This window comes from Aedes albopictus, chromosome 3 (assembly GCF_035046485.1).
Source record: "Aedes albopictus strain Foshan chromosome 3, AalbF5, whole genome shotgun sequence".
Classification (NCBI taxonomy): domain Eukaryota; kingdom Metazoa; phylum Arthropoda; class Insecta; order Diptera; family Culicidae; genus Aedes; species Aedes albopictus.
Window position 1 is genome coordinate 413,660,281 of NC_085138.1, and position 21,905 is coordinate 413,682,185.

At 44.3% G+C, this 21,905-nt stretch overlaps 3 protein-coding genes across 3 annotated transcripts in view; 2 read left to right on the forward strand and 1 right to left on the reverse strand.

Annotated features, from left to right (window-relative positions):
- LOC109431575 (titin) overlaps positions 1 to 21,905 on the reverse strand; it is a 146,331-nt gene that overhangs the window by 8,808 nt on the left and 115,618 nt on the right. The window lies entirely within an intron of this gene.
- Positions 9,226 to 12,156, forward strand: LOC109425963 (uncharacterized). Its single transcript, XM_062860625.1, has 2 exons — positions 9,226 to 11,142; positions 11,249 to 12,156. Exons 1-2 carry the CDS (start codon positions 9,664 to 9,666, stop codon positions 11,753 to 11,755), a joined length of 1,986 nt encoding a protein of 661 aa, XP_062716609.1. The 5' UTR covers positions 9,226 to 9,663; the 3' UTR covers positions 11,756 to 12,156.
- Positions 13,413 to 15,264, forward strand: LOC134292005 (uncharacterized protein K02A2.6-like). The gene is made up of 2 exons (XM_062860626.1): positions 13,413 to 14,528; positions 14,611 to 15,264. Exon 1 carries the CDS (start codon positions 13,478 to 13,480, stop codon positions 14,519 to 14,521), a length of 1,044 nt encoding a protein of 347 aa, XP_062716610.1. The 5' UTR covers positions 13,413 to 13,477; the 3' UTR covers positions 14,522 to 14,528; positions 14,611 to 15,264.

Sequence of the window (21,905 nt, forward strand, 5' to 3'; positions counted from 1 at the left end):
GGTTAGATCTTTTGCTTTGACGCGTAATCGTCATCGTCCTGCTGTGCCACATGGATATGGGTGAGGTGGCAGAGTGGGCTGGGAACTTTGTAACTGTCTGCTTTCTGGAAGGTCAGGATCATAAAAAAATGAAATAAGATAATTTGGTGAGCTCATTCCTTGCTATTTTTAGACACTAATGCAGACATGCATTAGAAAACTGATTTGGATAAAAGAAAGGAATGCAGATCAGGTTACATGTTGTGACGCAAATTCGTTGGATGAAAGAGTCCACCAAATATAGATTAGGATTAGGACCGATATTTCGATAAATTTATTACATTCTATATCCCCAAGCATGATTGTTACCGGCGGGTAACATCTTGCCTATTTCTTAATGCCCTGAGTGCGAGAAAGTAGGGATACTGTTTGTGAAGTTTAGTTTTGTGAAACGGTGCATTTGAATTTTACGATGGATGGTCTACACAAAGCCCAGGTGGGAGAGTCACCTCCAATGGTACCCACAAAGCAAGGTAGCGCAAATTAGGAGGAAGTGCGAAACGCGCGTTTCTGTGGGTGGCTGAGCTCCCAACGAGCGGTCGAGTAGGAGATTGAGAGCGCGGTGGTGGGGAGTCAAGTTGTGGGCGCTGATGAAAGCAGATAGTGGTGCATACCGTATTTGTTACACTAGATGTGATTTCCCGCGTGGCTTCAAAGTGGCCCTTAAGTTTTCCGACGTGCTAAAGTTTTTGTACCTTGGAGTACCCGTGTGGCCCAGAAACCTACCTAAATCTCCCGGTGATAAACCTGTCGGAGACGCACCGTGGCCAGAAGGACTCCATTCCGGACAGACGCACCGTCGACTTCGTCCATCGGAAGGGCAAACGCCCGGGTGCTGCCAAGTTTTGCTTCGTTGGGGAAGTGTCTCCGGGAATCCATACCCGGCTACTACGCACCGTCCTCCGTCATCTCGGAGTTTTCAATCGGGATCAAATCGGCCGTCACAGCCGAGAGCCGTCCCCGAGTCGCCGAGCCGGATATCGAAAGCCCCAGTGAGCCATTCCGCACCCTGTTCCTACGCTCCGCTCTCTGCCAGCTCCGTCAGCTGCCGGATTCTTCGATCCAAGTCAAGCCAGCCGCCCCTATCGATCACCGTCCACGTGGCCCCAGACCAGATACCGAAGGGCAACCCGGCTACCTATCTCCGGCCTACACCATCCCTGTTCCTCCGACCAACGCCAAAGCGGTCGGCACAGCGGGCCACAAGACGCCCGCTAGCGCTCAACTTCCACGTGCCGCCGGTGGAGTACGCAGCCCGGTCGATCCCAGACCGCCAAGCATCGACCCTCTATCGACGTTCATCCGCCGGATCGACGGACGACGCACAACCGTGCACCATCGTTGACCATCATCTTTCTGTAAGTTTCATTAAAAGCACATTTCATTTCACCGAAATTAAATTATTTAGGTCCCTCGCGCTCCGAAAACCTCCCCACGCCAGACGCCCTGAGACCTGGGACTAAAAGAGGTTTTGGAGACCCACCCCGTAGACGGCCGCGGCTTAGACCAGCTGTCTGGGGCTTAAGCCGGTACTATTCCAGAACCGAGCAGTCCCAGGGCCCAAAATTAGAGTCTTATATGATTAAAGATAAAATTTAATAAGCAGAGCTCAGAAATTTGTTATTCTTCCTTTAAATAGGGAAGCTTCTGTAACGTTAAATATATTGAATCACTCACTCAAACAACCGTACCTCAAAGTTGAAAATTAAAATAGGGTGCCTGTACCAGTTATCGCACCACCTAAGGAAAACTATTTCTACAAAAATAAGAAGAAGACCGACCAATGTAAACAATAAGTCAAATGATTGATTAGTTTTCATACTTTACAGGAAAAATATAAAAACCGAGCCAAAACTACTTTTAGTATTTATTACGGCGTGTGCCAATAATAGGAACCCTGTACCAGTTATGGACACATTTGTTAATTTGGGTTCCACTTCGCACTATTTACATGCATTCCTTATGGGAGTTGCCATAACTGGTACACTATGGCGAAATAGGGTGCAAGGAGGCCGAAAAGTTAAGGAAAATGATTTATTTCTATCATAATTTGAGCATATTGTGAAGTTTGAATGATTGCAACCATCTTTTGTGATCGTGATCTGTTGTTCACGATTTTTTTTTGTTGATTTGCATCTTTAAAGGTTGAAAATCAACTATGGCGAATTTGAGGTACTATAGCCATAACTGGTACACTGAGCCTAAGTATTAAATGAACTCACCAAAGTTTCTCCAAGCATCGCATTGTGATCAATTTGCATTGAAATAAATTTCATGGAACAAGCTCACCAAATACAATTCATCATTGAATTTTGCTTCAACAAAGTTTGCATCTTTGATTGGTATTAGGATAAATTGTATATTGGTGAGCTCGTTCCATGCTATTTCTTTCAATACAACATGATCATAATAGCGATAATTGTAGATTTATCGCGTGTTAAGTGAACAATGAAAAACTGGAAAATCAACTTTGAATGGAAACGAAGTAAATAATGAACCCGAGTTGAAAATTGGCAAAACAACCCTACCCACTGGCGCATGAATGAGCCATAAAATCTGACACAGTGTCTATTGAAACTTAAATAAAATTAATTACACAATGGCATCTTCAGCGCGAAAAAAGGGGAACAGCTTCTTCGCGTCTTCTTCTCTATTATCGTGCACAGTGCACTAAGGAGAAATAGAATAAAAAACAACGAAGATTAGGACAAAAATCTTCCGCACTTTTCTTGTGTACTTATTTTTCGAATCATGTCAAGGCTTCTGGGGAGTTTGGGATAAAGCGTTCCCTCTGCTAAGAGAAAGACAGACGAACCTTCGACAGTTTTTCGTTCCATCCGTTGAGCCAATCTATCAGGTTTTTTGTTGTACCCCAACTGCTCATTTAACTCCAATTCCCCACGCCCATTATTATGCGTTGTAACTGCCGTTGTTTACCGAAGGGAGTCGCCCAGACCAAACAGGAAGAGATTCTCGTGTTTCGTCCCCTCAGACAGTCGGTGATGGTTGTTTCCGCGTGTCTAGGAGAATGTCGTAAATAAAACCAACGAAAAACGTTGAAAAGAAGCAGCAATGTCCTCCGCGCGCCGTGTGTCGTCTATTCTCTTGAGCAATTACCCGAATATACCCTTCTTGTTGTACGGGTGACGCAAGGTACGTACGAACCACCTCTACGTCGTTGAAGAGTTGACCGTCTTCTTGAGCAAATCTCCCCAGTCGCTCGGTCACCGCCGAGCGCCGCTTGAATCGAGAAGAAATGATGAAAAGACTCCTAAATTAGATTTTAATCTTTTTGACATACACTTGGAGGACCCTCAACACCACGCCGCGCCGGGAGCAGCAAGCCTAGCAAGTTAAAGGATGGAACTAGACAGGCAGACAGATAGACGGTCGAGCTGGCTTGCATAAAAGGAATTAATTTTCTAGAAAATTGTTTTCTTTTCTTCCGAGAGGACGATGTCGTTGTACACAGGTCTAATCCGATGGACAACAACGAAAGGCTCTTCAACCAGGGTACATATGTCCAAGGAGGGGACCATTGATTGAAGATGACATGTGGTCAATCACGTGATGTCATCCTTTACAAGTCTATTTTTAAACTAAATGTAACAGTTTTCGTGCAGATTTTATGATTAGAACTTTCGATAACCCATCTTCCCCCTAAAAGTGTTACTTAATTTAACTATGATCTCCAAGATGCACGCGTGGTTGTATATTAAGATTTCAAAATTGAATTCTATTAATAATTTTGTTCAACTGGTACTGACAAGAAGGGAATAATACATCAGATAGTTTGGTGAGCTTGTTTTGTGTTATTAATCTTGTCGTTAATTGTATTTCTACATATGTCGTCTAAGATGGTGTTCGAATCTAGTTGATAACAACAGTGTATGAGATACTTCTGCTGATGAAAAGATTGATTGCTTAAATTGGTGAACTCGTTTTATTGGCAATGTGGAAAAAAAATCCGATTTTTGCTACGCTTTTTTGGATCGTATGATTTAAGGACAGAAGATCAAAAGTAATAATGGTGAAACGCGAAAGGCTTTTAATTAGTATTTTCGACCTTTGGTAACCTATTTTCGTTATGAGGAAGCATATCATAGCACATCATTCTATCATAGTAAAAGAATTTAGTGGAGTGGAATACACGCTAAAGTTATTTTCCTTAAAATGAGTTCCCTCTTAGGCTTGACCGATTTTATTGTAATTTTAAACGTAGCTTCTGGCAGTCCAAAACAGCTGAATCCGGAGGTAAGACTTGGTATATTTTCAAAATTTTTGTTTTTCATATAAGTGTGAGCTACCCTATCCCGAATTTGTGCTACATATATGCAGCGCTCAAACTCTTCAATTTCGCTGCTCTAAACCATTTCAGTGTGATGCAACCCGTTCTGAAAGGGTTTTTAGAAAAACGAAAACCAAGAGGATGATTCCGCTTGGCTGGATCTAATCACAACAGCCAAATCATCATGTATGCTGGTGGCAAGAGTATTAACACACCTCGAGGCGATTTCCATCTTTTGTGTATTATGTTCAGTATTTGAGGGTTGCAGCTTCCGAATCGCGGCTTGTCCATCCACGTGCGTCTTCTTAAAGATGAAAATGTTTGATGGATGATGTCGTGTCCCCTTTCGACAAGAAGGATGCTGTGCACGCATTGGCCAGGGTATGGATTTTCAAGATGAAGCGCAGATATTTTTTCATGGTGTCTTAATTAGTATCCAATTATTCCATCTCAAGGCCAAATACAGTCGACTCTCCTGGTCTCAATGTTCTACGTCTCGATATCTCTCCCTATTTCGATGGTTTGATCGGTCCCTTCAATTTGCATACATTTCACCTCGTTACATGTTGATATCACCTATCTCCTCGATGCGATATGTCGATTTTCACAGGCTACCTTCATACCTTGTTGGCTACAAAGTAACTTTACTTCAACGCCGAGCGTATAGTAGAGCACCATCTTCGTTGGTCTTGGGCGATGTTCCTCCAGTTTCCCCGAACGTGTAGGGATCGTAGATCTTCTTCAACCGCGTACAGCCAGCGAGTTCGCGGCTGCCCACGAAGTCGCCTACCTTTACCCGGGTTCTCTGCTGAATATTGTTTTCGCTATTCTTTCTTCCGACATTCGCACTACGTGTCCAGCCCACCGAAGTCTGCCGTATTTTAGACGTTCCAAAATATTCGCATCTTCGTACATTTGGTGCAACTCGTGATTCATGCGTCTGCACCACACTTCATTTTCTTGTTTCCCACCGAGAATTGTCCGCAGCGCTTTGCGCTCAAAAACTCCAAAAGCTTTCCGGTCTACTTCCTTTAACGTCCCCGCTTCGTGATCGTAGAGGGCAACCGGAAGAAACAGCGTCTTATACAGAGCGAATTTTGTTTGCGTTTGCAAGTTACGGGACCTAAGCTGGCTTCGCAATCCGTAAAAGGCCCTATTCGCAGCTGCAATACGCCTTTTCACTTCACGAGAAACGTCATTGTCACATGTCACAAGTGTTCCAAGCTAAACAAATTCTTCAACAACTTCAAACACATCCCCATCAATCACTGCCTCAGCACTAGCACCACTAGGCCTGCTTCTGTCTCTACCCGCTATCATGTACTTCATAGACTTGGTAGAGTTAATCATCAAGCCTATCCTCGCTGTCTCTCTCTTCAGATGAGCATAAGCTTCCTCCACTGCCCTACGATCGATGCCGTTGAGATCAATATTGTCCGCAAAACCGAGGAGCATGTGCGACCGTGTGATGATAGAGCCATTCCTCTGCACGCCTGACCTCCTAATCGCTCCTTCGAGCGGAATGTTGAACAATAAATTTGAAAGAGCATCCCCCTGCTTCAATCCATCCCGGGTCACAAACGACGTAGACACTTCGTCCGCGATCCGAATACTTGATTTTGATCCATCCAGCGTTGCGCGTATCAGCCTAAGTAGTTTCGCCGGAAAACCATTCAGTTTTAAGGTGGTATCAATCGAAAGTCTGCGTTTTATGCTTGAGGCCATTATGCCTGATGACATCGAAGAAAACTTAGAGAATTGTTGTCTTATTAAGTCTGTTAGGACGAATTCTAACATATTTATCATTTCGTTGATAGAATTATAAGATGGGAACCAGCATTTATAAGCATTGTTATCAGCACCCAAACATAGCTAATCTTTCCACTATCCATTATGCACAACTCAGCTCACAATCTTCCAACCTACCCTACGTTCCAATGCATCGCATCGTCAATCTAGAACGCGTACGTAGTTCTTACTCCGTCACCAGCATGTTTGTTGAATTCCCACTTTCCACCGCGCTCATTTTTTTTTCCATTCAACTCGCTCGAAACCGCGCTCTCCTCATTCAGATAGAGCGCTCTCTCGCGCCCTGCCCGATGTCTGCGATCCGATGAGCGAGCGTAAATATCACTTTTACTACCATTTTGGCTCGTAATACCCGCTTACTACTATACAACACCGGTTAGGTCCCGACCGCACCGGGCCGGACGGGACCGAGAAAGGAAAGAAACGAACCGCGCACCAAATTTCGCTCGAGAGCTTTACGTTTACCACTCTCGTTGAAAGAGGGAGAACGTGGTGAAAAGGTACAGCTACGAAAAGGTGTTGGCCTGAAATATATACTTTCCAAAAACCTACTTTCATAAACTGCTTGCATACATACATAGATTTACTTGTTCAAAATCATATTAAAGAAAATACATGATCAACAATTAGTACGCCACAACACTCGGTTTGTGGCTGTCGATCTCTATCTTCGGTCACGCCCGATGCTCGCCAAGTCATGATCCACCTGATCCACCCATCGCTCTCTGCGCTCTCTCCACGCCTTCTTGTGCCAACCGGATCTGTCGTGAATACCAAATTTGCAGGGTTGTTGTCCGGCATTCTTGCAACATGACCTGCCCACCGTATCCTTCCGGCTTTGGCCACCTTCTGGATACTGTGTTCGCCGTAAAGTGCAGCGAGCTCGTGGTTCATCCTTCTCCGCCACACACCGTTCTCCTGCACGCCGCCGAAGATCGTCCTTAGCACGCGTCGCTCAAAAACACCGAGTGCTTGCAGGTCCCCTTCGAGCATCGCGTCCATGTCTCGTGTCCGTAGAGGACCACCGGTTTTGTTAGCGTTTTGTACATGGTGCATTTGGTTTGTGGGTGAATCTTTTTAGACCGCAGCTTCTTCTGGAGTCCGTAGTAGGCCCGACTTCCGTTGATGATGCACCTTCGAATTTCACGACTCACGTTGTTGTCAGCCGTCAGTAAGGATCAGAGTCCGAGATAGACGAAATCCTCCACCGCCTCGAAGGTATCCCTGTCTATCGTCAGATTACTACCCAGACGGTTCCGGTCGTGTTCGGTCCCGCTTACCAGCATGCACTTTTTTTTGAGGCATTCACCACCAGTCCGACCTTTGCTGCTTCGCTTTGCTGCTATGTCGAATTAAAAGTCGAAGTATAAAGTAATAAGCTTTAACAAAACTCGAAGGCAATTTAATTTTCGCTACACAGCAAACGGTGTCGGCTTCGAACGTGTTTCCTCCATTAATGACCTGGGAGTGACGATGGATAGTAAGCTTGATTTCAACGAGCACACCACGATGACTACTGCCAAGGCCTTCGCAGTGTTGGGCTTCATCCGCCGGAGCGCGTTTGAGTTCCGTGACGTGTACGCATTGAAGACTGTCTATTGCTCTGTTGTTCGTAGTCTTCTAGAATACGCGGCTCAGATATGGGCACCATACCATAACACGCATATAGCACGTATTGAGAGAGTGCAGCCTATCTGTCCGAAGATAAGCACAGTAGTAGAATTAAAAGGAATTTGCTCGTCCTTTCTAGTTTTTCTTTAAAAGAGTTATTCATTTTTTATTTTCTTTTGCAAAAGTAAAGTATTAGTGAAGTGTTTTTAAATTAAACTAGAGTCTGAAGTGCAGCGTTGCTTTTTGCGCTTTGCTTTACGAAGACTTCCTTGGAATGATCCGATGAGGCTGCCCCCTTACGAGCACCGATGTGAGCTGATCAAGCTTGAAAATTTACAAGCGCGCCGAGTATTCCTTCGGAGAATGTTCGCTTACGACATTTTATGTAATCGAGTCGACTGCCCTGATCTACTACACAAGCTAGCTTCCTCGTTCCTGTGCGTCGTACCCGTTCTCGTTCCTTGTTCTTGGTCAATAGGCATCGTACCGTGTTTGGTCAGAATCATCCTTTAGAAGTGTGTTATAATTTGTTAAATGTCAGTGATTTCGATTTTAATGTTAGCAGAGATAGATTTAAAACTACACACTTAGAAATTCTGAAATTTGCACGAAATTTAAATGTTTAAACCTCTAAATTTGTGTTTTTGAAGATGCTCGTATATGTCAGGTTCAGGACACTTAAAATTACATGATTTTTTCTAGGTGTGTAGTACACTCAGGCAAATAAACCTAAGATTATCATAAGGTCTAACTTATGAAATGGCCTTTAAACAATTCATAACGACTGAAACGATTTTCATGAGGTCGGCCTATGACGCAGAATCGACTCACAGTTTGGCTTTTATACACATTTAGCAACACGTTATTCTCAAGCGTCGATAGCCGCGGGGGCTGGGCACGAGCTCAGTGATCTCGACGTTCATGGATCGATTCCAGTCTGCATCATTTTGTGATTTTTCTGCTCTTTTCATAAGTTTATCTTATGTAATTAGGTCATAATTAGCATGCTCAATTTTCATAAGGTATTCTTATGGCATCCATACTTTACAGTTATGGCTAAATTTCATAAGGTATTTTGATGAATTTCGGTAGTTTACTTCGCTGAGTGAATTAGAAACGTACATGTTGTGTAGGGCTGTTTCGCCCATAAATATTAAAGTGTAACAGATGCTTAAGACGGGCGAAACCATGCCACATCTCTCCTCTGTTCGCCCGACGATCAGCACTGTGGGTGTGTGAGTGATACCCATTCACAGCAGGCCAACGGTGCAAGCAGCCGCCATCTTATCCTCACACTCGACTTGCAGCCTCAGACAAGGTAAGACGTGGTTACGCGTGGCTGGCGCTTGGGTGATTCCTCTGTGCTTATCGAGTATTCACAATGGCTTTCCTGCCAGGTGTTGCTCCAATCTGGACAGCAGCAAAACTGGAAATTTTGCACAAAAGGTAGAGGAATCACTCAAGTGCATACAACAAATACAGTAATTGTGAAATTGTGCTAAAATCGTGTAAGTGCATTGTGAGATTCAATCCAAAACGTGTACTTAGTGCCAAATTTCGCTATTATTTGCGGCATGGGACTGCCGCAGCGCAATCGAACTGCATCGAATGCACGAATACGAAATCGAACGAGATAATAAAAGCGGTTTGGGACAACTGCCTGAACCAACTTTAAATAAAAAGCAACCTCGAGCGGCATGGGACATCCGCTAAGGCTTCCCTGCAGCAAAGCTATTATTCCCATTACATGCAATGACGAAAAAAACGATTCACAAATAATCTACACGCACACAATAAACGTCACAACGGGCAAACACGAATACAACTTAACGTATGCTATATGTATTGATTTCAGACAAGTTGTACACCACTACGAAAATACGACGGTCTGAAAGTAAATCCGACAACGAAACGTGATGGACAAAGGGAAATACGTGCGACCCACCGAACGGGCGGAAGAAGACGACAACGGCATGAATTCGACAACGGAAACGCAAGCGGAAGGAACGAATCCAGGACTCGGGACAGTTGAGCACGACGAAACCACCGATACCACGAACAAAGGCAACGGTTCCGCCAGTACTGAACCCGAAAACACCAGCTCTGAGAGCAGTGATTCCGAGAGCAGTGACACTGAAAGCAGCGATTCTGACGTAAATGAAACAGGCAGCGACAAATCATCTGGAAGCAACGATTCTCCGGACCGAGCTCCGGACATTGAATCTGATGAGGAAACTGACGATGGACCCGGTCTTGAATCAACACTGCATCGCACTTTCGCTCCACCCTGGCTGAATACTACGAAGGCAAACTCGAACGGTGTTGAGACACAGCAGCAGCCAACCCCGAAAACATCGAATGACGAAACTACAAACGAACGAATGGACCGGATTGAAAAAGTGCTCGAGTCTATGGCCTCAGCCATGAAATCTTTACAGCCTCACAATCGTCCAACATCATCTCGCCAAGACGCAGAGTCAAGCTGGAGCGTTCCGCTCGATAATACGACCACGGAGAGAAATTCATCCATTGTCCGGTGGGACAATATCAAGCCATTTCCATCCGGCGTCCCTGCGAATAAGATGTGGGAGGAATGGAACAGATATATTGAAAATTTCGAGATCGCCGCATTGTTAAGCAACGCCAATGACCCTGCAAAGAGAACGCAGCTTTTGTTCCTTTCGATGGGTCCCGACCTCCAGGAGATAGTCAGAGCTGCTAAACTGCGCCCAAACCTGTCCGACCCCAACTGCTACAAAACGTTCGTTGCGAACATCCAAGGCTATTTCCGAGGAATGACTGATACAGCAGCAGAACATGAGGCGTTTTCGTCCATGAAACAAATGAAAGACGAGTCCGCTGTTGCTTATCATGCACGGCTAATGTGCAAGGTCAGATTGTGTGGATACAGCAGTGAAGATCAGGATCGCTTCGTGAGGGCACAATTGCTGAAGGGGTTGCGCAATAAGGAACTCGTCAAAGCAAGCAGAACGTATGGATATGACACCAATTTCATCGTTCAGGCGGCTACACGTGACGAAGCTTATGAAGCTGAGACATCACAGTCACCCGATAGTCATGTGTTCCACGTCGAGCGCCAGACTTCATCGAATAATTATCGGAAACGCAGAAATCCAGACGAATCCATCCGTGGTCCTTATGCCAAGCGCCGGCAGATTGATCAAGGTCAGGGGAGACGATCACGTTGTTCCCGGTGCAATCTTACGTCGCACAGAACCGGTAAGTGTCCTGCTATTGACAAGAAATGCATCAATTGTGGCAAGGTGGGACACTTCGCAGCAGCCTGTCGGGGTAAACGCGTAAATGCAATCCGGTTCAAGCGAGAGAATACTCCAGATGATGACCAAGATGACGAACGTGACGTTGAGAAACAGGTACTGAAAAATTAAAACCTTACATTGATTGATTTTGAATTCGATTTCGTTTTAATGAGTTGATAATATACATACCAATAATCACATTGCGTTTCAATCATTCTAGTACGTCAATGCACTATCCTTGGAAGATGTCTTGATAGACTGTAGCTTGGGGTCATCAAGTCCGATCCGATTCCTTATCGATTCCGGCGCTGACGTGAATGTTGTATGTGGGAAAGATTGGGACCGCATAAAACACGAATTCAAAGCTGGCAAAGCGAAATTGGAAACGGTTGATATTGTGAATCGAGGGATACATGCGTATGGATCGAGAGAACCACTGGAAGTTGAGCAATCATTCCGCGCCGAGATCGTCGTGTCAAATAGTACTAAGCCCCCCATCGTGGCCATGTTCTACGTCATTCGCAAGGGACTCAGGTCACTACTCGGACGATCAGCAGCTAGCGATTTAGAGCTACTAAAGATCGGAACTTCAGTAAACAACTGTGAAGTCACGGACGACGAGAAGGAATTTCCAAAAATGCCTGGCGTAATGGTCAAATTCAATGTCGATCAAACAGTTGTTCCAGTGAAGAATGCATATTACAACGTGCCAGCAGCCTACAGGTAAATTGATACAATCATAGTTAACAAGCAATTCCAAATTATTTAGTTGAAGCAAACAAGAACGTTACATAGCGAAAACATATATCCACCATTACTGAGCGTATACATTCGATCTCATTTCTAGAGAAAGCGCGAAGAGTAGGCTACTAGAAATGGAAGCCCGCGGAATTATCGAAAAAGTTACCTCGGCACCCACATGGATTTCAGGAATGTCGGCGGTTTCAAAAGGGAAAAACGATTTTAGATTGGTGGTAAATATGCGTGCACCTAACCGAGCGATACAGCGAGAATATTTCAGACTACCTCTCATTGATGAGATGAAAGTCAAATTGTATGGAGCGAAATATTTCTCAAAGCTGGATTTGAGCAACGCGTTTTGCCATCTAACCCTGGCAGAAGAGTCGAGGGACCTAACCACCTTTTTAACCGAGGATGGAATGTTCAGGTTCACAAGGCTCATGTTCGGAGTAAATTGCACTCCTGAAGTTTTCCAGCGCGAAATGATGCGAATACTCAAAGATGTCGACAATATCATTGTATACATCGACGATGTTCTAATTTTCGCGGACACAATGGAAAACCTTCAAAGAACCGTCGACAGGGTTCTGCTAATCCTGAAAGAAAACAACTTAACCCTCAACAATGAGAAATGCGAGTTCAACAAAACCAGGATCAAGTTCCTAGGACATGAACTGGACGAAGACGGCTTCCACATCGACGAGGATAAAATCAAAAGCATCCGCAATTTCCGAGAACCAAGTACTCTTTCCGAGCTTCGAAGCTTTCTTGGGTTGGCGTCGTACATTAGCCCCCACGTACCGAACTTCGCAGATATATGCAGTCCTCTGTGGGCAATAGCTACAGCAAAATCCTGGTCATGGGACTCGGAGCAAAGAGAAGCGTTCAACCTAATCAAGCAACGTATCGTAGATTGCACAAAAGCCCTTGGTTATTTCTCCGAAAGCGATAAAACAGTTCTGTACACCGACGCATCACCGGTAGCCTTGGGAGCAGTTCTGGTTCAGGAGGACAACGCTCAAACCCCGAGAATAATCAGCTTCGCGTCCAAATCATTGACCCCTACCGAGAGAAAATATGCCCAAAACCAGCGAGAAGCGCTGGGCGCAGTGTGGGCGGTCGAACATTTCTCTTATTTTCTTCTGGGAAGGCAGTTTACATTGCGAACAGACGCCCAAGGTGTGGCATTTATTCTAAACAGATCACGAGAGGATTCAAAGCGAGCCCTAACTCGCGCTGATGGCTGGGCACTTCGTTTGAGTCCATACAATTATGAAGTTGAGTATGTGCGAGGACGCGATAACATTGCTGACAGTTCATCAAGGTTGTATTGCGGAGAAGACGGTCCGTTTGAAGAGGAGATAAGCCCTTGGGAACTTGCCAGTCTTGAAGCAAATGCCATAGAATTCCTCACTGAAGAAGACATTAGAAAGGCCACAACGGACGACGAAACACTTCAAAAAGTAACACACGCCATAAATAGCGGAAAATGGCCAGTCGATATCCCAAAGTACAAGTCGGTTAAAGATACCTTGACCATTCGCGACGGGATCGTGGTTAAAACAGGGTGTGCCGTTATACCAGAAAGCCTTCAAACTAGAGCACTGCAGGTAGCGCACGAACTTCCAAAATGAAAAGCATCGTCAGACAGCGCGTCTGGTGGCCGAACATTTCCAAAGATGTCCAAAACTGGGTGGAATCTTGCAAGATGTGCACCTTAAACGGAAAACCCGAAAAGACAACACCGATGGAAAGAATCTTTGCTCCAAACGCAGTCTGGGAAATGATTGCTATTGATTTTAATGGTCCCTACGCAAAGTTTGGTGGCGTTTCGATTTTGGTACTAGTGGACTACAGATCCAGATATCTCATAGCAAAACCCGTGAAATCTACTTCTTTCGAGTGTACAAGCAGGACACTTGAAGCGGTTTTCGAGCGAGAGGGGTATCCAAAGTTCATCAAATCGGATAATGGTCCCCCATTCAACGGCGATGACTATAAGCGATATTGCGCTCAGCGAGGAATAACGACGATATTCTCAACTCCACTGTTCCCGCAGCAAAATGGAATGGTGGAATCCTACATGAAATTGATTAACAAGGCAATGTCATCAGCGTCCTCGGGTAACAGCAGCTTCGCCGATGAGCTTCGGGAGGCAGTCAACGCTCATAATGCCGCTTCTCATAGCGTAACAGGTGTACCGCCGGAAGAAGTCATGCTGGGACGTAAAGTCAAACGAGGACTTCCACTATTACAGCGTGTCAAAGCGACATTCGACGAAAAGTTGTTGGAAAGTTCCGATCGGCAGTCAAAAATATCGGGCAAAATTCGAGAGGATGCCAGACGTGGTGCCAAACCATGTACGGTAAAACCTGGTGACACGGTGGTAGTAGAACGGCAGAACCGTGCTAAAGGTGACACTCGTTTTCACCCAAAAACATACACTGTCAAACACGAGAAGAACGGTAGTTTGGTGCTAAATGACGAGACTGGGCAGGAACTTCGACGACATGTGTCTCAAACCAAAAAGGTGCACGTATGGCGCGAAGAAACGAAGAAACCGACAGCCAATCCTTGCAACGATGAGCCCAGAAATACTGCGTTATCTGGCACCGTGGATCAATCGGCTGGTGCATCTGCTGTAGCCAAGCCACAAACGACGACAGCGCGAGACGTACGAAAGAGGAAAGCACCTAGCCACCTCAAAGATTACGTTCGATCGGTGCTGGATAATCCACGCCACATCCAATAAACCACTGGTAATATTTGCTTTTCCCTGAAATGAGAAACTTATTAGGATATGTAATTGAATTTCATTTATTTATACCTTTTTTTCCGCAGCATCCAGGACGAAACATCGATCGATTTCTTGGTTGCGCTCGTTTTTACCTTTTTTTGCTGTTCTTTATTTTGGTAGAGCTGTCACCTTCAATTGTCAGACCCCAGTGTTAAAACGATGCGCATCGTCGTATGCGGTTGACCAAGGTTTATTGATTAAAGAAGGTAGGCTGACCCACTGTATTAAATAACCTTTGAAATGAAATAAAATATCATCTTATCATAAATAATTACGTTCAAGATGAGATTGATTGTTAAAACATGTTGACTAATCCGAAGAAGTGTTCTGGGAGTGTTTTTTACAGTTGGTACGGTATATCCGGTATGTACATATAAATATTATCGTCGAACCACCAAATCGAAGTCGTCTTGAATCACATGCGAAGTAAATTTGAATCTATGTTTTTTTTCTGTTGCGCATCATTAAGCTAAATAAAAGCATTCATAAGCTTCAATAAATCCAAAGTCACAAAGGAGGATTATTCCTGAATCATGTTTTGTTCAATGTTTGTTTTCATATGTCTTGCTCGCTTACTTGAACGGCACCTTCAGTTGATTTCTTCTCACGACTTCGAACGATTGTTTCTATATCAAATTAAAATAGTGCCTAAACAAAAGTTATTGCAATTTCATTTGTCGAAAAGAGAAAATCTTAGTTTTGAATTACAATCGTATTAAAAAAAAATATATTGCATCATATTCATCGAATCCCGTTTTACCCCAGTTCGTCGAAAATCGATGGTGCTCTAGAGTAATCAGGGGAAATAGAGGGGTAACAGTAAAATAGATAGACTTAGTATAAGCATACCGATAAAATTCAGTCGTGTGTAGTTGTTATGAAAAATTAGAGTAAAACTGATATATATTTTGTTGAAAATGCGGTTTTTCATAGTTTCGTGGTTTAATGGGCTGAATTAGTAATGTTTAAACAACGATATAAAGAAAGAAACTTGAGTATGTTGTTTTTTCGAGAGGAAGGGGAATGTGTAGGGCTGTTTCGCCCATAAATATTAAAGTGTAACAGATGCTTAAGACGGGCGAAACCATGCCACATCTCTCCTCTGTTCGCCCGACGATCAGCACTGTGGGTGTGTGAGTGATACCCATTCACAGCAGGCCAACGGTGCAAGCAGCCGCCATCTTATCCTCACACTCGACTTGCAGCCTCAGACAAGGTAAGACGTGGTTACGCGTGGCTGGCGCTTGGGTGATTCCTCTGTGCTTATCGAGTATTCACACATGTTTAGTCTTAGTTTACTCAGTCTGTACAGCGTATGCTGAGGATGTAGTTAATAAATAAATGTCACAGCGATGTACACTGTAAATGCAAAACAGTTTGATATTACGTTTATACTCGCACCCGCAGCAGCTCCTCCAGCAGCCGCTAATTCCGGAAGTTCTGAGTTGATGCTATTCGACACCCAACAAACCGCCTGACGACCAACCGGAATGAACTGAGGATGGCAACAATCGTAGAAAGAACGAGCTTTTCACTCGCATCACCTCAATATCTGTTGAAATTATGTTTCATAACAAATCCGAAGATCAAAACAAAAACAAGAATAGAGTTGCCAAAATTCAATAAGCGTGGGGTGACCAGTTTGTCAAATTAAAAGTTTACCCCGGTTATTCGACAACAGTCGTTGTCGTATTAGCGGGGTAACACGGTGCCTACAGCTCTGCCACCGTTCCAAATGTTCTGGCAATAATGACCATGTCGTCCGCAAAGCACACAAATTGACCGTATTTTGTGAAAATCATTCCCCTGCTGTTGTGTCCGGCTCGTCGCATTACACCTTCCAGAGCGATGTTGAAGAGTACACGGTAAAAATTCTGCACTGTGATATGAACAGATTGGCACTTGAATTCGCACTACTGTCCAAACAGTTTGTTATCATCTAAATATCATTTGAAAAAGAACATCCAATGCCTCTCCAGTTTTACTGGAAGTGCACTTCAATTCATTGTTGACAATATTTTGATTTCAAAATAAAAAATAAAAAAGTACCCCCGCAACACCAAGATTCGAATACCAGGACCTTGAGATTCACGGTCTTCTGCTTTACCACTACACTACTTCACATCTGTTGATGAGGTGCGAATCGAAGCGCAACACTTTCTACCACCTGTCATCTATATTTACTTTCATACCCAAAACAGTCATTACCAAGTCAACAGCTTTTCCCTTTGGATTGTATTGCTTTGTGCATTAGTGCAAATCGAAGTGATTTTCAGTTTATTTCTTCGGTGGGTTTGTTTTGGTTCTCAAATCAAAACTGACAGCATTGCGATTTAAAAGGAAAAGAATTTCCAATCATGTTGATTGGGACGTTGAATAGTTAAAGGATTTTTCCCTTCCATCCAGCGTGCAGAATTTTTACCGTGTAGGCATGAGTGTCCATCACCTTGTCGCAGTCCCCGACTGTGAATGCCGGGCAACTCACTGGAACAATCCGTTCCCAGCCATCTTAGTAAACTGCAGTAGAATCACTTGGCATAATACGGAACCTCACGGTGATGGCGACTTGCTCCGCCAACAGTCCACTCGTCAATAAGGCAGCATCACACTGACGACGACCCCGTCATGGTGCTGGCTGTCACTGATGCTTGCTAGGGGAAATACACGCATGGGGAATGCTACTCAGCTTTGTTCATACCCCACATTCTCCCTCTTCTCCGAAAAAAAAAAAAGTTTTCTTACTAGCAGGCTTGTTATTTTTACGCTCAAACCCTCAATTTCGTTCTCTTCATCCTTATAGGGTAAAAGCTCCCTTAGTGGAGGTAGTACCAATAGTGGTAGTATAGCCAATTTAGCACTATTTCGACCAAAAAGCTTGCAAATGACATTTTTCATAGATGCATCATAACTCATTAATAACATTAATTCAGTTTTGTGTTCAGGATTTGCCGAAAAACCTATTTTAAACAATTATTTTCCTTAATTTTTTTGCTCCTTTGCACCTATAGTGGAGGTAGTGTTCCTATAGTGGTGGGTCCCATAAGAATTCAATGGGATGCGCCACTATAGGAACCAATGTTAAATTTTACCTCCATAATAGGAACCGTGTACCTATAGTTGGTGCAAGTGATTTATTAGCAAAAACTGAAAGAAACAATGGTTTTTACATTTTTCCTAGCAAATTTTGATGAAAAACTACCGATTAACGTTTTCAGACTTTTTATTTTGTGGTGCTATCAATTTTATTCAATTATTTTACTACAAGGAGCTACTAATAGCACCACTATTGGTACATTTACCCTAGCACCAATGCAACAAGATACACTTCAAGATACAAGAATTAAGACGAATGGCCACATTTACTTTTTTTGTTTAGTAAACGCACTTTTGTTAATATCGAACCTATATCATTTGATTGCGAACTTGCAATGCTAACCGATCATCTATGGGGTTTTGCCGAGCTCCAATAAAAATAAGTACAACACACGCAGTTGGGTGATGCGTCTTCTCTCCTTCAAGCGCACGTCTCGTTATGTAGCCGGCCCTGTTTTTCTCTCACTCAAATCAATCGTTATTCACGATTGCGAAAATTCGACGCATTCAACGAAAACGATCATATTTTGTAAGAATTATTTGTCAAAAAAAAAAAAAAAAAACAAGAGATTAACGAATTTGAGATTTATCAGACTAAAGATTCCGTATATCATACAACTCCATTTTCAATGTTTCAATGTGATGGTACAGATGGACCATATATAACACCCAAATGTCCTTCATTATACGAAAATAGATTCTACAAAACGAATTCGAAAGAGGTTCTACAACATATTTTCAGTAGATATGTTTTCATTGCGTACTTCGAATTTTAAACTGTTTTACGATATGCAATTTTTATGGGCGGTTTTCATTACACATCCCTACATTTTGTAACTACCGATGGGACGCTCCACGCATCCTGTGGCATCGGCGTCCATACGCCCAGGCTAGCTCACCTTAAAAAGTACCTCAGGGTCGGCATTGACCAGGGGGAAACTTGAGCAACCCTACACTTACCTGCCAACTGAAATTTAGCGAACAAGGGAAAGGCCAAGCAGACTTATAGGGGAATTAATCTCTCGCTTTTGGAAACCAAAGGGACTGAGTTGATTTTCTATTCTACTATATTGATATCTGGGTGTGTGGGTTAGTATCTACAAACATCATTTTTATCTTCTTCGTTGGGGCCCATTGCGGTGAGGTAGAGGGAGAGGAGACGGTGACATACCTGCCGGAGCACGTGGTCGGCGTCAACACGATGATAGCCGGAGCGAGCGCCGAGACGGTGGCGCTTCGGGTGAAGGGATGGGTTCGGAACCGATGGTCGACAGCATGTCTGGTGGCCGACGGCGTCGCGTCGGAGGGCGGCTAGATCGACAGTGGTGCTTCACGAGATGTGCACCGTAATCACAAGGTGAGGCTCGCGTACCGGAGTAGGGTGGATCCGTTCCGAAAGATTTGTCCGGTTAACTTCATGTTGGATAGCAATGGATCGGGTGCTAATTCCAAAGAATACGTTTCGGGTGTGTAATGACTGACCCGCGAATCTGGAGCACTTGCCAGTCCGAAAATAGTCCGAACGCTGGAGCACTTGTCACTTCGAAAATCGCACAAACTTCGTAACGTGGCCCGTCTTGGAGATTACCATCGCAATACTTCCTCAAGCACTTCTGTCGAACTTCTCGTTCGCTTGCTATCCCGAAAACGACTCTCCTTGATTCCTCCTTCCCAGTTTGCTCCTCCAAAATCCAAGATCTTCTCTTTTTCCTCTACCCCCCCACCCCTCCGTTGATCCTCCTTTGACCTGTCTTTTCATCCCGGATTTCGTGTTCATACATATAAATATTGTTCCCCTTTCTAACCAATCTAGTACTCCATCGGGGGGCATACATTAGAAATTCTTAACTAATTTGAATATGAGTTTTCTATTGGAGCAGGGGTTCCCAAACAGCATTTTTTATCACTAACAATACTAACAACTTTTATTTTTTTTCTGTTTTTTTTCTAACATTTATCTTTATAGCGAGTTTTATTATTATTATTATTATTCTTATTTTCAGCAAAATAACTAACAAAACAAAACAAACATTTAAGGTAATACTTGGCTTCCCATTGTTGCCGTTATTGTCGGTAACAATTTTCCTCACGCACAGCTTTCGGCAGTTATCATGCAACGCCATTTCCTTAGACGGGTTTCTTTACACATCGCTGCATTTTCCTGATGCAAACAATTTTCGGCAGTTTTTCAATAACGCCATTTCCTTGGACGGATTTCATTTCACGTCCCTGTATTTTCCTTATGCAGAAAAATTTTCGGCGGTTATCCAACAACGCCTTTATCTTGGACGGTTTTCACTACACGTCCCTGCATTTTCTCTATGCAGAATAATTTTCGGCGGTTATCTAAAAATGCCGTTTCCTTGGACGGTTTTCATTACACGTCCCTGCATTTTCCTTATGCAGAAAAAATTTCGGCGGTTCGACACGCCATTAATTTGCCCAACCAAAAAACCCGAGCTAAAACCAACCCAACCAACCAACGCCGCGAGTATTTTACGGCAACATTCACAATAGTCAAACACCTCTACCATCATGCACATCAACCTGTTTGCATTTACTGTTCAACCGAGCGACAACACGAGCATGTACGATCCGAGGAATCAACGAAAGCGCGACCATCCATGCCGAGCAAGAACATGCAGAAACATTCATGCAATCATCGACCTTCCACCTATCCACAGCGTGCTACCAGTCGACAACAAAAATCAACCACGTCACCGCGCCTTTGTTCATGTGTTTGTGCTAGAACCAAGGCTAAAACAGAACGCGATTGGAAAAACAAAAACTTTCCGCGCTCTAGCTTTCGTCAGGAACCGCAGAATTGCAACACCCACTTCACCGTGTTTGCAGCACCACCACACACTTCACACACCAAAACGATTTGTTTTCTCTCACTGTTTTTATGCCAAGTGATTCTACCTATTTGTTATTGATTATGATGCACTCCTGGCAGGATCGCCAATGTGAATGCCGGGCAACTCACTGGAACAATCCGTTCCCAGCCATCTTAGCAAACTGCAGTAGAATCACTTGGCATAATACGGAACCTCACGGTGATGGCGACTTGCTCCGCCAACAGTCCACTCGTCAATAAGGCAGCATCACACTGACGACGACCCCGTCATGGTGCTGGCTGTCACTGATGCTTGCTAGGGGAAATACACGCATGGGGAATGCTACTCAGCTTTGTTCATACCCCACACCGACGAGATTCGAATGAACTAGAGAGTTCATCCGAAACCCTTACACAGTTTTGCACACCGTCCATCGTTGCTTTAATCAGTCTAGTCAGCTTCCCAGGAAAGCCGTTTTCGTCCATGATTCTGCTTAGCTCTGTGCGGTTGATACTGTCGTATGCCGCTTTGAAGTCGATGAACAGGTGATGCGTTGGGACCTGGTATTCGCGGCATTTCTGGAGAATTTGCCGTACCGTGAAGATCTGATCTGTTGTCGATCGGCCGTCGATGAAGCTAGCCTGATAACTTCCCACGAACTCATTCGTTTTAGGTGACACGACGGAAGATGATCTGGGATAGCACTTTGTAGGTAGCATTCAAAATAGTGATCGCTCTGAAGTTCTCACATTCCAAATGGTCGCCTTGAATGGGGCAGATTACCCCTTCCTTCCACTCCTCCGGTAGCAGTTCGGTTTCCCAGTCCTGACTATCAGCCGGTGCAGACAGGTGGCCAACTTTTCTGGGTCCATCTTGATGAGATCAGCCTCGATACCATCCTTACCAGCTGCTTTGTTGGTTTTGAGCTGGTGAATGGCATCCTTAACTTCCCTCAGCGTGGGAGTTGGTTCATTTCCGTCCACCGCTGCACTGGTGTCGTCGTTTCCTCCGTTGCCGTGGTCTCTCGTGCCTACGTTCATCACGCCATTCAGATGCTGATCGAAGTTCAGCTTCCACCTTTCGATCACCTTACGTCCGTCCGTCAAGAGGCCTCCGTCCTTACCCCTGTACATTTTGGCTCGCGGCACGAAGCCGTTGCGGGATGCGTTGAGCTTCTGGTAGAACTTCCGTGTTTCTTGGGAACGGCACAGCAGTTCGATTTCTTCGCACTCCGCTTTTTGCAGGTGGCGCTTTTTCTCCCGAAAGAGGCGGGTCTGCTGTTTCCGCTTCTGTTTGTAACGTTCCACGTTCTGTCGGGTCCCTTGCTGCAGCATTACCGCCCTAGCTGTGTTCTTCTCCTCTAAAACCGTTCTGCACTTTTCGTCGAACTATTCGTTCCGTTGATTCCG

Coding starts and splice junctions, on each gene's coding strand:
- LOC109425963 (XM_062860625.1), top strand. CDS start 9,664: ATGGACAAAGGGAAATACGTGCGACCCACCGAACGGGCGGAAGAAGAC. Junction 11,143..11,248: donor AACGTGACGTTGAGAAACAG/GTACTGAAAAAT, acceptor CAATCATTCTAG/TACGTCAATGCACTATCCTT.
- LOC134292005 (XM_062860626.1), top strand. CDS start 13,478: ATGTGCACCTTAAACGGAAAACCCGAAAAGACAACACCGATGGAAAGA.